The sequence below is a fragment of the Dermacentor andersoni genome, chromosome 11 (assembly GCF_023375885.2).
Source record: "Dermacentor andersoni chromosome 11, qqDerAnde1_hic_scaffold, whole genome shotgun sequence".
Classification (NCBI taxonomy): Eukaryota; Metazoa; Arthropoda; class Arachnida; order Ixodida; family Ixodidae; genus Dermacentor; species Dermacentor andersoni.
Genome location: NC_092824.1, coordinates 72,134,168 through 72,154,089, shown reverse-complemented (window position 1 = coordinate 72,154,089; position 19,922 = coordinate 72,134,168). Strand labels below are relative to the sequence as shown.

At 49.0% G+C, this 19,922-nt stretch overlaps 2 protein-coding genes across 2 annotated transcripts in view; one reads left to right on the top strand and one right to left on the bottom strand.

Annotated features, from left to right (window-relative positions):
• LOC126519817 (uncharacterized) overlaps positions 1-18,526 on the top strand; it is a 35,351-nt gene extending 16,825 nt beyond the window's left edge. The window contains exons 4-6 of the mRNA XM_055065421.2: positions 12,097-12,144; positions 15,798-15,851; positions 18,312-18,526. Of these exons, the coding sequence (XP_054921396.1) occupies positions 12,097-12,144; positions 15,798-15,851; positions 18,312-18,479 (270 nt within the window). The 3' untranslated portion in view covers positions 18,480-18,526. The remainder of the gene's footprint in view (positions 1-12,096; positions 12,145-15,797; positions 15,852-18,311) is intronic.
• Positions 1-19,922, bottom strand: part of LOC126519810 (CAP-Gly domain-containing linker protein 4-like) — a 69,636-nt gene that overhangs the window by 19,431 nt on the left and 30,283 nt on the right. The window lies entirely within an intron of this gene.

Below are 19,922 nucleotides of genomic sequence, written 5' to 3'. Positions count from 1 at the left end.
GTCGCCGAAGACACGATCGAGGCGGCCGCCGAAGGCGAGGCAGGTCGCGTTCGGGCAAGAGAAGGAAGAGGAGCCGACGCCAACTGGCAGCTGGCTCGAAGGCGCCCGCCTTCTGTTGTTGCATGCTCACTTTGATTGCCTTCATCGCCGGCGTCGTTCTCTGCATTGGCCTGCTCTATTACTACATACTAGCCATCAAGCCAGACCATACGACGGCGGAGACCACGGCGTACAGCGTTATAATCGACACGGCTCCAGAGGACACCAAGGCTACGCGCTGGACTGGTGGGAAACAGCCTGCCACAAGGATTCCGACACCGTCGCCTGCTCCTCCGCGCCGACCTTCACCGCCGGCTGGCGGGGTGTACTACTGTTCGACCGACTACTGCAGTCGCGAGGCGCGCTACATAGGCGGTATGCTTGCAGCAGAAACGGATCCCTGCGATAACTTCTACCAGCACGTCTGCACTCGCTGGAAGCAACGCTACTTGAACACGGTGCCGAAGCATGTGTCTTTTGTCTCCCAGGAAACGCTGCTGCAGGAACAGCTGGCGGCCCGTTACATTTCGTATATCACTGGCGCGAGCCAGGGAGACGTCCAAGTGGCGGCTAAACTCTACGGTGCCTGCGTGGACGGTTGGCACCGAAACAATGTTTCAAACAGGACCATAAAAGCACTGTTCGAAGGCTGGACGATACAAGAGTGGCCACGCACGTCTCCTGTTCCCGGCGGCCCCTTAGCCGTCTGGCGCTTCGCCGCCGAGCTGGTACGAGACTTGGGCCTGGCGACCATCGTCGATGCCAGAGTGGGTGTCAACCCAGACGATCTGAAAACCACGCTAGTAGAGCTCTATCAGCCCCGACTACTGCTGCGCGAAGCCAACGTCGACAAACCGATCGTGCATCGTTTCTTCACTGGAGCCGTCGAGGAAGCGACCACCTATCACAAGGGAAAGGGCATGCCCCACCTCAACGAGAGCCTGTTTAACGTCCACTCCGCGCTCGCCTCCCTCGTACATCCGTCCTATGGTGCCGCCGGCGACGACTTTGTCGTGCGCCAAGTCGGACAACTCGGTCAAGGACTGGGACAATTCCTTCAAGTCCTGCTAGCCGACGTGCGCAGCCGAGTGAGCCGCTCCGAGAAAGTGCTGCTGCGCTCGCCACGCTACCTTCTGGGCTTGGAAGAGAAGCTGAACGCAGTGCCGCCGCTGGATGCGCTCAACTACATGGGATTCCTCGTGTACATCCGCGTTTCGCCCTTCCTCTACCCGTTTTACGCGCCGAGACTGCGATTACTCGCTGCCGAGACGATAATGGGCCACACCGAGGCGGTCAGAGACGGCCCATCATCGCGGTTGTGTTCGCAGCTGGCTGAGTCGATGCTGCCGGACTGCTTCGCCAAGGTATCTCAGCAGTGGCGCCAATCTGCCAACCAGGACGTCGCGGCGCATGAGTGGCTCTCCCAGCTTGAGTCCGTGTTTCTCAGGCACGTGGCAGACTTCATCTGGATGAACGAACTGTCCTCGCTGCTGGTCCGCTATCGGCTCAAGAGGCGCGTCATCACGCAGTTCGGTCAGTTGGCGGACGAGAAGCGCCAGTGCGCGCCTACTGGAAGCTTGAGCAGCGAGAACGCGCTTCTCTTCTTTCTGAACGTCACAAAGCGGCAGCAGGAACAGGTGTTCGAGGGACTCCTCGTCAACAGCTCGACGCTTCGGCATCGGCTCGCGGCGACTTACTCCGACCTCTCCGATGTCGTGACGTTCGAGCGCGCCTTTCGCACGATCCACGTCCCAGCTGCACTGTTCAACTATTCCGTACCGACCGACAGCTCAGCGTTCGTCTTCCACCTGGCGCGTGTCGCCGTACGCCTGTTCCAGGGCTTGATGCAGCTTCTCGAAGAGAACCCGTACGAGCACAAGACGCCGCTCGGCCTCACGGACGAGTCACGCAGGCGCCGGGCCGACCTGGTGTCGTGCTTCACCAGGGACGTACAGAGAAGCCTCCCCGCTCGGTTCGGCGGGCCCGGCGTCGTTGACGGCCAGCTGGGCGCGCTGTTCATGGAACGGACGTCGGCGCTCCTGCTGGCGGCGATGGCATTCAACGAGCTACTCAACGTGCGGCGTATCTGGCAGATGGACCTGCGGCTCAAGGATCTACCGCACCTGTCGGCGCGCCAGCTATTCTTCATATACTTCGCTCTCGACAACTGCGCCGGCGGCGACGAAGGCATCCACTGGAATAGGCTGCCGGCGGAGCAGCTCGTCAACGTGGCGCTGAGACACACGAGACAGTTCGCCGAGGCCTTCGACTGTCGCGGTGGCGTAGACCGTATGGTGGCTTCGCAAGGCAGTGAATATTGCGAACTGTTCCGTCGACATCCGCGCGAGCGGCGATTGTGGGAAGCGCGTCGCAGTCGGTCCCATCCTGCGAACGGCACGCGAGCGACCGATGGCGCGTAGGCCTGGTTCCGTGTCACGTGGCGACGGAATCGGACGACCCGTTGCATGGCGCAGCGGACGATCCGAAGGATGTGCACCTTCCAGCATCCGGACATCGTCCCTTCTTTTCAGTCCCAGCTCGTCCGATAACACGCGCCCGTCTACGTGTTCTTGTTTAGTCTCCAAACCACGTCCTTTCGTGGGAGTGCTCGAACGGCTAGAGAGACAGCGACTGCTCGCCTATTCGTCCACGAACTTTAGTTGTAACTTTCGCTATACTTTAATTACCGTCGTCGCAAGTTGTTTCTAAGATGCGGCCATCTGCCGTCCGCAACGAAACGCGACTCATTTGCGAAGCGCCGCCATAGGTAAATCTTAGAATCACACGTGTTGTAGAAGATAGCCGCTGTTGTGGCCATAGGCGTTTCGCAGTGACAAAACGGAATAATTTGATGTTTGGAAAAGGTATATAGAAATCGGCGATTCGGTATGCGACGTTTGAAGCGGCCGGCTCCTAACGGCATATATGAGTGTTTCTTAGTGCAATTTTCTGCCTTTCCGCTGAACCTTTAGAAACAGATCGATAGCTGCAATAAAACTTGTTCGCTTTGCTTGCTTTCCTGACAGGGAAGGGTTAACCCTTTCGTGTGTATATACCCACATAAATGTGTTACAGCGAAGCTTTCTTTGACGGGGTAGCGTGGCTGGCTGGCAGTAGGGATCTGTCTCAATCTCGCCGGATATATTAACCTATTAGGTGCCAGCATGACCATATGGTGACGCAGATGCGCACGAAGCCTTTGAACTTATACCGATTCAATATACTACGCCCAGCTTGCCCCAACGTATCTTTCGAGAGTTAGGATACAGCTTGCAAACACCAGGTCGCAGAAGTCGCCTATGTTTATTTGGGAGCTGCCCAAAAAGGTGGGAAATAGTGGGTTGCAGTTCCGCACGGCAAGGTACAACGCTCCCGTGGTTAAGTGCTTTTTTTTTTTTGCGGTATTCATTTCAGCAATAGCACCATCCACATGCATCTATTTACCTCATGCAATGTGCGACTTCCGGTAATAATTTTCAAGAGAATAATGTTGCTAAGCAGGCCCCAGGCGGTCACGCTCAGACTCTTGCAAACGAACTCCTACCCAAATCCGGCGTCCCTTAACAGCATATATCCCGAGATTTATCCAAATTGTTCTTGCGTGGCCTATGGTGAGGTTGCTACTTTGCCTCATGTGCTCTGGGAGTGCGAGTCGCTGGGCCCGAAGTTCACCAAGGAAGAGTGGGACGCGCTCCTGCGAAGTCCCGTCTTTGAGGACCAAATCCTGGCCGTTCAGCACGCCCGCGATCGGGCCGGCAGGCTAGATCTGTCAGTCCCGTCGTGGGATCAGCAGGGTGCGCGTTTTAGCGCGTTTTGCTGGACCCAATAAAAGTTTATTCGCTCACTCACTCGTTTACTCTGTGTACGAGCGTGTTATTGTATGTGTTACCATATGGCCATGATGGGTCTTTAATTGGGCTCCCTAAATTATCCAACGGCAACCCCGTGAGTACGACGAGCACGAACTGTCCGACGACAGGATAATCGTCGAGCGTTGGATTGACAACTCTGTTGTAACGATTGCAAGCACTGTACACGGCGTAGAGCCCTTATCATGTGCAGGCAGGTATTCTTGTGCACAGAAAGAGAGGATTCCTAAATATGTCGTAATGTCTTATATCAAGAAGCACGCCTACCTTCTCTTCTCATGCTGTTTCATATCCTAAAGGTATAAACTTTTCTAAAGATATATGCATCACCACGGCCATGTTTTTTTTCACTATCAATAGTATCGCTCACGTAGCCCTCAAGTTGTTTGCGTACAAAAACTACTGTACCCATTAAAATTTATGCGAGGTTACTAAACTTCACAGTTGTAGTCGCTAAAATTGAATTTGATTATATTTTTCCAAACAATGATAAACACTTACGTCTCATTCGTTAAGTGTGGGTGCCAGGCCACAAAGGTCTAGCCTTAAACGAATATACATATGCACGCGCAGTAGCATCCCACGAAGGCCATCCACATTTTACTACACGTCAGCTTTCATCACTGCGCCGCGATCCAGAAAATATACTTCTGCAAATCATCGGTCTCAACCTCTGATTTCATGAATCACAATTTTCCTTGGAACGACAAATGGTGCTCCGCTAGAAAAATTGAAGCAACGATCACAAGACTATGGTGCCGAGTCTTCCCACTGAACTTTTACCTCCGCAGGTCTGGTCTGGCTATGTCGCCTTTGTGCCCTTTATGCAATGAGTGTGAATCTCTGCAACACCTCTTTTTGACACGCCGCCGTTTCGTTATTCAACGGAAAATATTTTTTAAAGAACCCTTCCAAAAGTTTTACTTTAATTTGACTCTTCCTGTAATTCTTCCCATCGGGGCTACCGTACTGGGTTACATCCACAGGAACGTTTGTGAAGTGAAGCCCTCTGCAGCTATCTGCGTGAGACCAAAAAGCATTGCGTGCTAGAATTCTTCTTAATACTTATTATGCTCACAATATCCCTCTTTTTATGTAATACCTGGATAAATGATTATTCACATCTGTAACAGTACACACTTCAAATCCCATTTGCAAGATACTTATTTCATTTCACCCTTTCATTTCACCACCGTTTCATGGCCTATCGCCCAGAGTGGGCTGCGCCATTTCAGTAGAGAACCAGAACAAAGAATGCAATGGCTCATACCCCCGTAAGGTTGAGGCGTCAAGCGCTTAGCAAAGTGGAGCAAGCAATACACACACATTCACTGAAATCAGCCATGCAACAAACAGGACAGCATGCGTTTCAATCACCTGCTGAAAGGATGCAACGTAAAGTCGATGAGAAACGTCGTCGGCGCGGGTCTGAACCCTCTACACGAGCGCGCGAAACCGCAGCTTAAGCGTCGAAAACGAAGTCGTAGAAGCCGAGTTACGAAAGCAGCATGCTCCACAATTTAAATCTAGTTTGGCTTTACTACTAAGCATACGAAAAACCGCCTGCTTCTTGGCCAATCCCCCATAGTGGGTATGCGCCATTGTCTGGGACACAAGACAAGACAACGCGACGATGCGAGGCGGCGCATTATCAAGTCTGTAGCAGACTTTGGCCTTGTAACGTGTTACAGGAGTGTAACATGCTGCCGAACTTTCTTTTTTTTTTTGTGGGGGGGAGGGGGGGGGGGGCGGAGATTATGTATGCAAAGGTTTTATGAAAATGCCCGCGCGTGAAGTAGCTTATATAACCTTTGTTTGGTGGCCAAGCATTCCCGCCTCCGTTTGCCGTTAAAAGAAAAAGAAAATTCCTACATAAAACCTGATTATATAATGTCGGTTCGCCGGCATCTCCAGAGCACGTCGATCTGTTAACGGAATTCGTTAATAAACATTTCGTGAGATTACACTTTCCAGAGCATGAGTTTAAAGTAAACGAAATTGTATCAATCACCGCTGATTACTTTACCCGCTTCACCAACGCTTCGCGTGAACAGAGATTCCTCTTCATGCACTACCTCTGTCGCCTCCCTTTCCCAAGCATGAGACAGCAGTATTTGTAAATAGCATGGAGTATCAGGCCAGAGGAAGCTCAATCAGGCCGACGTCTCCCCCCCCCCCCCCCCCCTTTCGGCCATTAAAGTTCATCTCTCTCTCCAACATGTGCGTTGGATCTACAAAATTGTACGCATTGTCGTTAGCTTCAAAGCATTTATTTGCCCGTTTCACAAGCTTCACTTCAGATGGATTCCAACAAGTGCGTTGCATCTGTGTATTTTAATGCGAAACATTCTTTGCGTCATTCTTGGCAACTGGCGGTAGGTAGGTAGGTAAGTTGCTTTCTCGCCTCGCTTCAATGCGAAGGAAATATTGTGTGACCGACGGTGGAATTGAACCTCTGCCGTCTAGCACATCAGCCCAGTTCACTAACCATTAGGCCATGATCACTTTGCTATTATTATTATTATTATTATTATTATTATTATTATTATTATTATTATTATTATTATTATTATTATTATTATTATTATTATTATTATTGCCTGTTTTGTAATATTACATCCAAAAGCAACTAGCGATTGGGAAAACAACATGAAACAGTTTACAACAAAAACTGTCAGCGTTACTGGACTGACTCTTGTACACACTCTTGTACTTTTTTTTTTATTTCTACAAATCACGGCATGCGTTCTCGAAAATACATTCGTGCGCGCCGAGAATCCGGCTCGCAATGAAACCGCGCCACACGGGAGCGCCTTAAGAAGTGAAGGCCGGTTAGCATAACAAGGTGTAAAACGGTAATCTACCTTCGTTTTCTACAGGCAAAAAAACTCTAATACCCCGTGCATCGAACGGGGAAAACGTTCTCTATGTGCCTCTGAACTCGTTTCAACAAATTCGTGCGGCTGTATCTTTCTCAATTCGAGGCACAGTCATGTACTGCGAAGACTCGGTGCAGCTATGCACAGCATTGCATATGCCACGATCGCATGCACACTTCGCTCGTTCCAAAGCCTGTTGTTGTTGTTGTTGTTGTTGTTGTCCTGAGTGGCCGTGGCACATACCCACAGTGCGGGGATTGGCTATGAATCGAGTGGTTAAATTAGGTGCATAAAAAAAAGAATGGCCGCTCTTCGAAACGCACGGCGCGTGCACCCCGGGCCACTTCCTCATTTTGTTTCCTCCTGACAGTTCCCGCTCTGAGTCGCCGTGTTAGACTTCCCTCATCTCCGGGACCGGCCCACTTTCATCAGTAATTTCCTTGTAGCACGCTACGTAAAAATCATGCGACATTGTTGTACTGACTTTATAATCGCCCCAATTAATCACGCTTTAACATTTCTTCGCAGGAGAACACATGTCATCGCCGCTTTAAATAGCACGATTGCGTAAAACATAGTCGCTGCTGACGTCACAATCGTGTGTTTCTCTCGTTTACGCTCGTCCACTAGCCGTGTAACAACAAACAATTGACGTGTAAGCTCGCGGTTAATCAGATACAAACGTAGATACATAAGCCTCCGGAAAGTGCGTGAACTACCCTAATAATGCTAATGCGTTAAAATGTACTGGCGACCAGGCTGTGCGCCCGCGTCATCCGCTACTGCTGCTAATTCTCTAACAAGCTTTGCGTCATTTGCATTCCAGCGCTGCGTTGGATATCTGCGTGTATCCTCGTCTTCGTGCCTACAGGGTCTAGTGTAGAGTCACACTAATATAATACTGTTACCATACGTTCATCACCATTCCCGTGACCGACTGGCAAGAAATGCTGGTCTTCGTGGGGGTGGGAGGTGGCCAGGTTGGCTCTTGGCGGGGGATTCACGCGTTTCTCACGTCAAGGAGTTGGTCTGTCGCCGGGTGGTACTGCTGGCATCTGTCCGGCCCTCCTCGATGTGGGAGAGCTATGGGCAGGTCGCGGGGCCCGACTGAAGCGCAGAAGCACGGTATCGGAATCCCGGGATACGAAGGGCTCCCGACAGTCCCATCTTTTAGCGGCTGTTCTTTTCGTCACGTCACAGTGACTTACCACAGGTGCTTCCGCTCTCGAGATGGATCGGTTAAAATGCCGCTCTTCGATGGAATGGCAGGACGCGAACGTTTGTGCCGATCACGTGTATCTCAGTAATTTGCGATATTGTGGTCACACCTATTCTGCCTTGCTTTACGCAGATATAGCCAAGGGCAGGCGGCGACGTTGTTCGACTGAACGGCTGTTGGAACTTCTGAAATCTCGGAATAGGAACACGCTAACAAAGGTTCCGGATTTTGCAGCGTTTCATTAAAAGCTTTTTCTTTCCTAACTAGACTCAGTGGGGATAGCAAGTTTCTTCGAGATTCAGATTTAGTGAGACTTGGAAACCTGTATACGTTTACAACTGCAGGCAGTATAATTACGTACATATTAGAATTATGTCTGTGCTACAACTTCTTTAATATGTTAAAAGCTTGATGGAAATTTTTAATCTGTTTTGGAGCGTATCAGCTGAGATTATTATCTCAGGTGTAAGCAACACCCAGCCCTTACAAGACAACAGGGCGCATTCATTCCGACAAGCTCAAACCCTCATATCCCCCACCCATTCCTTCAACTGAGTGGTTGACCACCGCGACTATACAACCTTCGCAACGAACTGTTCCTTGCGGATTTTAATAGCATATAGCGCTCAAGCACGGCGCAAGCTGCGTCCTGGATCGAAAACATCGATACTTTTTTTTTCTTCTACACAAAAAGTGGTTTCTCTCAGACACATGACCAGAAACGCTGTCGGCTGTTAACTTGGCCGGGCTGATGCCACGCGAGATCTCGCAAATACGATAGTATGGACGAAATTATTGGGTCGAGAATTATCGCCCAAGAATAAAACTTGACCTTCCACAGCTAGATAAGCCGCCGTGACTCAGGACGGTTGCGGGAAGCGTTACCCGCTGCGGTAGAGAGCGAGAGAGAGAGAGAGAGAGAAGGGGTTAACTGGACTTTGTCCAGTTTGCCGCCCTACACGTGGGGAGTTTGCTGCCCTCACGTGCGTGAAGGGGGACTGAAAACCTACCACGGTAGCCATACTAGCGGGCACCTTTCGGTGGCCATGTTCGGGAAGCTACGGAGGCAAAGCGCGCACAAGTAAGAGCGCTTCTGAAAAGAGTCCCGTGTTTTCATCCACGCTAGCTTAAGCTGGGGAAGAGAAAACATAAACACCTTGTTAGAAACAGTTAAACAAGATAAAACAAACCATTGAGTGTAAAATTTTACTTATTTTGCGGCTTTTCCTTTCCGTGTCTGGGCAAACGCGAAACCGTCGCACGTGGAACCTGCGCCGATTCATCGTCTGTTCCGAGCTAGCCACCATATTCCGAGCAACCAAAAGCGCTGTCAACGCTGCCGGACTACTTGGCGCCGTAACACATGTGCAGCAACCACGCGCCCGTAGCTTTCCTTTCACTTAGTAAAGCAATGAAGGGGGCTAGTTGGTGAACGTTCATGGTTATATTGCGCTCAGTTTTACAAACACGATATTAAGGAAGGACAGGACGTGGACGAACGTAGCGCAATAAGTTTCCTTTCATAGCCGCAGAAAGTTGTCCGCGAGTATAGCCCAGTGGCTGCAGCCTTGCACAGCTGACCTCGAGGCCGCAGGATCCATGAAGACGGTATTTCGACGGAAGCGAAATGCGAAAACGCTCGTGTACCTAGATTTAGGTGCACGTTAAAGAACGGTGCAGATTTAGGTTCAAGTGGCAAAAAAATAATCCGGAGTAATAAAGGAAAACACTACGTCAAGCTAGACTGAAAAGTTTTTGTAATAATTAATTCGTCACTCGTAGCAAGAACAGATATTTTCGTAAGCGACAAAAGGACAAAAAATGGAAAACAGGAGTGGCGCGCCAGCTATTTCGGACTATGGTAAATCTGACTTGACGTCATCATTAGAGAGCTTTAGAATAGGGGCCCAATAGTTTGGGGCCCCAAAGAGCTTTGCGGGTGTTAGCGTTGGGGCACGCAGGAGTGAAGAGTTTTAGAATAGGGCTTTGCGTTTGCGGATAGTGTCTTGCGCTGACAGCGCCACTACGGCATCAAAGAAAAGCTATTAGAAATAATTAAATAAGATATACCATTTTATGATAGGAATAGTAATTTTGCTTGCGTGTATTCGCGTTTAGTTACAATTTATAGGTTATTCTGTAAGCAGCAAACAATTAGTTGCGCTTAGTTTTGAGCAAACCAGCTTTACGAGCCTTCACCAGCCAAGCTTAGCCCTGTTATGCCTACGAGCCATAATATCGACAATCGAATTCGGAATCACCGGCGTCTAATCAATCAATTTTCATAACACACGCTAGTTTAGAAAAAGTGATAACCGCAGTCACTTCTAGCTTGCGAACTTCACGCGTTACCACGAATCGAACCCAGTTTGGTGCTAGGTTTGAGCCGTCGCTTCGATGGGTGCCGCCACGTTTGCTGACGCAAAGCTTTTGGAGCCGCTATTTGAGCTACCGCTAAATCGGTGAAATAGCGTTCCCAACGCAAAACGTGCGCAAAACCCAAACGCAGTTTGCGTCTCGCGCATGCGCAGTGGCTTCGACGCTATTTTTTGGGGCCCCAAAACGTTAGGGGCCCCTATTCTAATGCAGTTTTTCACTGGTCGATTCGCAGCAGGATTTCTTGCTCCGCGGCAACGAATCCGAATTTCACTGGTCGATCTGGAGCGGGTTCGCGCGTTCCGCTGGTCGTTTCGGATCAACTCGCTCCGCGCCGGATCGCTCTCACTTGCTCCGCCGCCGAGGCGCGGATTCGGGCAGAAATAGCTCGCGTCACTTCAGTCTTCAAGCGAAATCGGTACTCGGTTGGTACGCACAACATTGTGTTGCTTCGCAAAATGGCTGCGTTCGGTGCTGCTGCAGCGCTCGCGTTTAGCGATGAGAGCTCGGACGACAGCGATTACGAAGTGACGCAGGTGCTGTACGAAGCCTTCTATGCACGTTGTCCATGCACAATCCTTGCGGGCGCGACATGGAAATGACGGACTATGCGACTGCCACGGTCAAATTACACACGGGGGACGGCGAGTTTGGTTGCCGTGGAAACGTACAGAACGGAAGTCGGGCATAGTTTTCGGAACCGGTTCGTGCGACGTGTACGCAGACTTCCTGTGTGATCCACCGCGGAGCGTTCTTGCGCTCCGCTGGCCGATTCGGATTTGTGAAACCCGAGCGCTCGCTCGAGGATTTCGGCGGCCGCTCCAGATCGACCAGTCAAAAACGCCATAAAACTCTCTATTGGCCGATTCAAGGAGAGCGGCAGAGAGGTAGGTCACGTGAGGATTACGTCAACTCGACCGCTTTAGCGCGGGCGATTCAAACCGAGGAGCTGCGGCGGGGCCTTCGGTAGCAATTTTTTACGTACAAAAGCCATATATTGGGACACAGAAAAACATTGGCAGATTTCTAGACGAATAGCTTATCAACCTAGACCGGTCAAACATATTCTTTTAGTGCCCCTCTAAGAATACTCGATCGAGTGTACCTCAAGTAGATATACTTAAAGTTTATTACAATGAGCACGAGGTCGGCCCACACATGGTCACAAGCAGGTGGATGTACAGAAGGGTTGCGTAACACCTGCAAAGGGTAGCCATGTGCACCAATGGTGAGCCGTTTTTGTTAAAAATAAATACTACTAGGAGCATGAGAGTGTCTGAATCCTGGCAGCATAATGTATACCGCCCACGGATATGTTTCCGCGCAGTGAAAAAAATGCAGTACGGGAAGCTATTAAATAGAAGCAGGTGCATTCCACGGCCCATTTACGAATCCGTATTTCTCGAAACTAGTATCAGGCACAATGTCTAATAAAACATTACGATTTGAGTACTGGCTGACTTAAATTTTGCGCGATGACATGCTCCGTGAAATCACTAATTAAAAGTTGGTTATTAAAATGTCGTTAATCGTACTGGCGATTATCGCGCAAATTCTCATGTCTATCGCTGCCGTCAAGGTGGTTGGTAAAAATTGTCTTTCCATCTCAGCTCTGCCATTTTCGATCTGAAACAATCGTCGCTGAAACTCGCGGCACATTTTGTACAGAACCCTTGTTTGATCAGTTTTCTTCTTGTCTCGTCGACGATTGCAGCTGAGTCAGGTGGAGGACTGCAGGGTGGACGCCTACTTGAAGTTAAAGGTAAGCTCGCTTCAAGCATCGTCATACGGTCATTGTTAAAGAATGAAACATGGCTGCAGATCAGGGTACCTACCCGAAATGGGAGAGTGGGATAAATGGCTAAGCAAACAAAACTGCGCTAAAAAGACACTAAATCCAAAGATAGGGGACATATAGAACAAAGATAGGGCAAAGGAAAGACAAGGGGACAGGGTTGCATGTGGTTGACACGCCAAAAGCAGGGAGCGACGCGACTTTTGAATTCACGGAGTCAAGCCGTGTGACGTCGCAGGCTGTGGCGAAGCTTGGCCGAGGCCATTGAATTTTTTAGCATTATAAAACTCTTACGTAGTACTCAAAAACAACGAATTGAATAAGACGAATTTTTTACATGTTTCACGGAGATGATCCAATGAGCGGCGAGTCTGAAAAAATTGGAGGACGCTTAAGCTTCGCCTTCAATAGCGGAACGCGATAGCGTTATCGAGGGTATTGGGGCATCCTCGCACCGGTCCCCGCACGGCCCCAATGCGCTCAAACGAGAAGAAGGGGAGAAGCGGGCGAGTGGTGCACCACCTGTCGGGGCAGCGCCGTACATTGCGAGGTCTTCTGTGTTTGCCGCAAGATGGCTCTGCGTGTGCGCCAACCGCACAAGAAATGTAGCAGAAACGTACTTCGCTACTCGTTTAACTGCGACTTCTGTAATTTACATGCTCATAATTACCGATATACACCGCAGTATAACTTTCTACGGCACGTTTCTAAGGCAACATCGCATTCACTAGAGGCGCTTTTGTCCCGCTTGAACCATCAAACTCATGGCTGAGTGGTAGCGTCTCCGTCTCACACTCCGGAGACCCTGGTTCGATTCCCACCCAGCTCATCTTGGAAGTTATTTATGAATTGCCTTCCGGGATTTCTCGTTCACGGCCAACGCCGCCGACGGCTTTTCGACACGAGCTCCTTAACGCTGTCGCGTTAAAACACGTGAAGTCATACGATTAACTGGCGTCGTAATCTGGACGCTAGAAAAAGTGAATGATGTTCTATAGTAGATTTCTCTACACCACCCTTTTCTTTCTCAATTTCTGCGCGAGCTCTTCAGTGGGACTGCCTGCCAAATTACAGCCGCACAAGTAAACTGTAATGCAAATCGCATTCTTTATCTATCTATGTGTCTGTCCATTCATTCATTATTATTTAGGCCACTGTTACGCCTGCCCGGTGGCCCAAATAGTCATCTTGCTTGGAACACTAGGTATGTGCTCCTGGTCGTGGTGTTTCCATGGTCGTTATTCGAGCTTTGTGATCTGACGCTTATCATGCTCCAACTTACTCCAACCAAGTGGGCCAAGTTGTCTGATCGCTTGCACCACTGGGTATGTGGTCGTGATGTCGTCGTGGGCATTGCATCGTCGTCATTCCAGCTTTGTCATCCGAATCTCGACATGCTGTTGTCATGCGTTCGCTGTCACACCGCCGTCGTGATGCCGTCGAAGCGATTCAATTGTCGTCAATCCGGCTTTGTGATCCTACTCTCGTCATGCCGTTGTTTGAATTCACGACTTCTACTCTTAGCCAGTGGCCCTAGTTGACTGATAGCTTGGGCCACTAGGCATGGTCGTGATGCCTCAGTGGTTGTTGCAGTTGTCATTCCAGCCTTGTGATACGAATCTTGCCATACCGTCGTCGTCACGTCATACAGTCGCCATCCGTTCGTTGTCACACTGCCGTCGTGATGCCGTCACGGTTGTTCAGTTATTGACATTCTAACTTTATCACCCTACTGTCCTCATGTCATCGTCGCCACGCCATTGTCGTCAAACCATTGCGGTCATTCCGCCGTTTTATAATCACTTCAGTAACGTCATCCGATTGTCGTCATGCCGTCATCATACCGCCTTAGCCGCTCCATCGACTTCAACCTTCGTCAAACCGTTCTAATGATACTTTCGTCATTCAATCGTGATTGCGCCATCGTTGTCATGCTGCAATGCATTAGTTGCCCTCAGCCATTCGTTGTCACACCATCGTCGTAATGCTGTCGCCGCTGTTCCAGCGTAGTCATTGTAGCTTCGACTTCGTCATGCCGTCGTCGTTCCGCTGTCACTTTACCGTTGTCATCACTTCATTAACGCCATTACACTGTCGTCACACTGCCTTCGTCTATCCATCGACGTCATTTCTTTTTGTCATCCTATCGTAATCATGCTGTCGTTATTTAATCGTGATTATGCCGCTGTCGTCAAGACATGTACTACGTCGTCGTCAGACAGTCACCATCATGCATCCGTTGTCATACCGTCGTCGCCATTGCCGTCGTGGTAGTACAATCGTCCTCCTTTCAGCTTCGTTATCCGGTTTCGTCGCATCGTCACACCATCGTCGTAAAACTTATATGATAACACACTATAGCAACGTTATCTTTCAAGACTCGACATCTCATTATCGTCATGCCGTTGTCATTGTACCGCCTTTGTCATTCCACATAGTCATTCCTTCGTCATTCTATTGTCGTCACTGCGTCGGCAACACGCAGTCGCCTTCATGCCGCCATGCTCATGGGCGACCTTGACAAGCGAGTTGGACTATACGGATAGTACCGCATATAGTCGAAGCAACGAGTCTCAAATCTGACCCTCTACACATGTTAAATAAATGTGACTTCAGAAATACGGCGAGTCGCTGTATTGCTCGAAGCTAATCGCATTACCGTCGACAGTCGTCGCGCAATGAGTTCGGCCGCAAGTTTCTCGCAGAGTTGAGGCCGAGATAATGAACAGACCACAAATTTAGCCGAGTGTTTTTCATCGTTCTTTCTGATCATCGAAAACGCTCATGTGTTGCTTCTCTTATTCGTGCCACATCAGAGAGCTACGGAAGAGCTGGCTGCACATAGCTATTGCTTTAATACTCCGTTCCACAATATGGCACCAAAATGGAAGCCACACAGCTCGTTCGAACGGAAATGCCCCACCCTAGGACTAATCTGTCAGACAACACTTGCAACTCCATTTGCGGGAAAACATTTGTTCCATATTTAACATCACCTTTAGAGTCACGGCACTCTCCCCTAGAACGCCAAACTTGCACTCTGACGCATTAACTCTATTTTCGAAGTTCTCATTATTCCCTAGGAAGTAAACGTTAAATGCACCATGTTAACTCTACTTTGGGAGTCTTCATACTTCTATATGGAGTAAACGTTCGCTCTACCATATTTGTCTACATTACGGGTGTCTTCGTACTACCCCGATGGAGTAAACGTTCACACTGCAGTATTTGACTACGTTTCCTAGAGTTTTCCTGCTCCTAGAGGGAGAGTATATATTTTGTTTAAGTGGAATCTACTCTACCGCACAGTACAAGAACTAATGTAAACTGAGTTAACGAGACAGCATGGCTTAGTTCGAAAAGGAGTGGTCTGCACTACTGTTCCAACGGTGCACACCGCGTGTTTCTCCGCGTCAAAGCATCGCCTGATCAAGAAATAGGAGCACGTGAGCTGGACTAACTTTGTTTTCAATTAAAACAGAGCAAAAGAAACTCTATAGCACTTTGTAGCGCAGCTTCACAAGTTTGTGGTCGTAAACAGACGGCATCAACTCCTTATACTTTCTTTCTCAAGAATGTTTCAGTTAGGTTCTTTTTTTTTTTTTTCGTCAACTTTGCAGCCCGACGTCAAGCTGAAAAGCCCACCGTTCGACAACTCCGCCCAGCTTTTCAAGGTACGAGTCAACTTCTGCCACTTTTTTCGCTACTGTTTCTTTGGGGTTGGGGTGGAACATAGCAGTCTTTTGAATTTTATTTGGGACACTGTCAAATTTCACCCTGTTTGCGTTTTGAGCGAATCAGAGAAGGCGTAGTCAACCTGTGAACCGATCGGAGGTGATAAGATATGGTAGGATTGGAGCGTCCAAAATCCCCCCCCCCCTTCTCATCCACCCGTTAACATCAACTAATTCAGTAGAGACACCAGCAATTACGGAGTAGTTGCGTAATCAAGGAATACAGGGGGGCATACGTGAATATCTTGGAAAATATCTACAGAATCTACGGATGCCTTGGTTCTTCACAAGCAGAAAATTACCAGTCAAGAAAGGGGTCAGGCAAGCCGACACAATATCTATACCTGTAATGCTATTCACTGCATGCTTAGAAGTATTCAAGCTATAACACTCGGAAGGCTTAAGAGTGAGGATTAACGGAGCATATTTCAACAACCTACGGCTTGCAGATTACATTATCCCATTCAGCAGCACTGGGGATGAATTGTAACAAATGATTGAGGGGCTTAATCAAGAAAGTTTAAGAGTAGGGTTGAATATTAATATGCAGAGAACAAGGTAATGTTCAATAGCCTGACAATTAAGGGAACAAGAATTCATGATCGCGAGTCAGCCTCTAGAGTCTGTACAGGAGTACGTTTATCTAATCATTGATCACGAGAAGGAACTTTACAGAAAAATTGCTTGGAGTGTATAAGGCAGGTATTGCCATTCCTGACCGGAAACTTACCACTATCATTGAGAAAAAAAAGCGCATAGTCACCGCATTCCACCGGTGCTACATAGGGGCAGAAACTTGGAGGTTAACAAAGCTGGAGAACAGGTTAGGGACCACGCAAAGGGCGAAGGAACGAAAAATGTTAGGTGTAACGTTAAGAGACAGGAAGAGAGCGGTGCGAATCAGAGAGCAAACGGGAATAGCCGGTATTCTAGGGAACATTAAGAGAAAAAAAATAGAGCTCACGGGCAGGCCATGCAATACGTAGGGTAGATATCCGGTGGGCCATTATAGTTACAAAATCTGTCAGAATGGGAGCTAAGGGAAGGGAAGCGCAGTTGAAGACGGCAAAAAATTAGGTGGGGCGATGAAATTCGGAAATTTGCAAGCGCAAGTTGGAATCGGCTAGCGAAAAGACTGGGGTAATTGGACGTCGTTGGAAGAGACCTTCATCCTGCAATGGACATAAAATAGGCTTATGCTGATGATGATAACTATTCAAAACCGCCCACACCCTCACTAAAAATATTGCAGCGCCACTCAAGGTTCTCTTCTGCTTCCAGCATTAAAAAGTTCAAGCGCGCCACTTGCCTTACACGTTAACACACCGCAGCACCATGTAGCATATGCGCATAAAGAGTTTAGTGCAGCTACTGCTCGCAACATGCAATTACTCTGAATCTAAGCGCGCGCGCCTTTCCAGCAATATTTTTTGGGAGCTTGTGCGTCTTGGACAACTTCGGGACTGCGTGCATATTTGACGATGCATTTGAACTTTGTTTGCACTATGATGCTTATGTTTTTTCGCTTTTTATAACTATCATCTTACTTCAATGTCTCAAGAAGATGCAGAGAAAAGAGAGCACGGGAGATAAATGAAGCCCGCGAAATACCTGGTACCTTGTGTGATGCCGTTAACCTTGTATGTCAGTGCGCCATCCTTGTATAATCAAGAAATGTACACGTGTACCTGTCAATCGACAGGGGAAGACCTTTATTAGTGGACGATGGCGACGCAGTGGCGCCCGAGTTTCTTTCCTTTTGTTATATCCTTATATTTGATGGGTCCTAGGCAGAAATTGGCGTGCTGCCCTCAATAAAACCGTTGTTTGAAAGCTATCACCCTGTCCTTCCCTTGTTTTTTTTAATTTTTACTGCGTTTATATGTGCTGGAACATTACCACGAAAAATCTAATCTTACGCAAACCTATTGCATAAACATATACGTTAGATAAAAGCTGTACCACACTGTGACAGTCGACATTAAAGGGGGCAAGGGGAGGGGCAGGAAATGAAGATTACACTCGCCAGAATTAGCGCGACGGACACACAGAAGTCAATGAAGTTGGCTTCAAACTGCGCTAAATACCGAAATACGTGGCTGAAAACCGAATGCACGGCCTCGCGCACGGCAGCCGACCACTCCGTCAAACGGCCGCTCCGGCCCCTTTCTCTTTACTTTAGGTCTGTCTGCTCTATTCGCAAGGCTCCGCACAGATGCACGATCCCATGCCGTCACGTACACCTGCCCCTTTGCTGCGTCAAGTAAAATGCCCCGCGAGTGTGCGTGTTCACGTGAGTGTTCGTCCGCGTCGCGCAGCGCGCTCGTGTAATGAACCGTAACAATTAACTACAGATATGCCGCAATATTAACAGTATCCTCCTGCTTTCTTGCACGACAGAACTGCATGGACAACACGCTGGGCAAATTCAGAGAAGCCGGCATGTCCGCCCTGCGTGGGTTCCGGATGGGACCGGACAGTGGGCCGCCACCGCCACCTCTGCCGCCGCAGCTGTCGCCGTACAACGGCAAGCCCAACATCACCATCGAGTACACGCATTACGTGTGACCCCGGCGACCACTAGTAGATTGCCAATAAAGAGAGAAAACGGCCCACTCCGACGTTCCTCAAAGCGATCCAAACATGTCGGTGCCGCCAGCCAAATGCGAAGTAGACCTGCCCCACCAAGTCTGTACAGTGTTGCGGTATTCTTTTTACGGTATTCTTTTTACAGAGGTTTTAGATCTCGCATTACTGTGCAGTTACCCCACAACACGGATGACGGAAAGAAACTCGTATTTCCCTCCTTTATTCCATGACCCACAGTTAAATAACTATCGGGTCAACGTCCACAGTCAACACACGGCCCTATATATGTGATAAATCCCATATACGCCATAACCAATAATTGCATGTGAACGCAACATGTGGGAAACTATGTTCCTTTCTACCACATAGGGTTAATTATGGGAGTTATGCGGCATGTGGGCCGCCGATCAAGCTTTCTGGCACCAGGGCACATACACCCGACGTGTCACGGAGACGACGCCTCGCCATTAACGCCTGACCACAGACATATCAAGCAACAGCAGCCAGCCTCTCTCCACCCGCTGTCCCAATTGTTAGCTGCCGGACTCGCCATCTTGTCTGGGACTGCTCTGCTCAATCATCACCCAGACAATGCCACACACGTATCTACAATGCAGCCACTACATTTGCTGTCACCAGTTACAATGCCTGAATCGCACTGATGGTGCTTTCGATGAAGATGCGCCGCCATTCTATTCGGAGGCCACGACTGAGTCTAGATGACTAACTCAACTCGTCTCACCGCAAGGTCTTCGTTGCAGTCGCTAGTGGTCTTTACCATTGAAACTGGCCTCTCTATCTCTATACACAGGGTTTCTTCGGTTTGTTCTTCTGGACTGCGCATTACGGCAGGAGACTCTGTGTACAACAGCGCACGTTGGTCGAAAGCAATGCCTTGCCCAGTCCCGAGCAGTGCAGCATAACAAATCCGCCAGTTAGGCCGACGTGTCATCTTTTCCGCATTTTAACACTTATTCGTCATTCTGAACACACTGGAACATATTAGTGAGCGCGCGCATCTCCTCCTCTAGCCTGGCTGTGAATCTCTGGAGGGTGCAAAGATTGGGCGAGTTGAGATGGCTGGTGGTTGCTTGTGCCGTGTTATATTACGCGCCTAGTGCTGGAGATTGGGTAATCCCAAGTTTCAGGGAAATGCATTGAAGGGGGAGAGGCAGGCAGCAGAAGCGTTCGCTCCCCTCTGCACTCATCATGCCGGCGTTGTGACGGCGAATGTTCGCTGTCGTTGCGCGAGATCTGTTCATGTTTTTCTGCGCGCTCTTGACGCAATGCTTGCTAATTTAGTTATTGAGCGAATGTTTATGGGAATCTATAATATGATAGAACTACGACCCCTACTTCATGTAGTTGTCCAATACTTTGATACTTTGTTATCGCTATAGTGCTTTGCCATTCGAGCGAAAC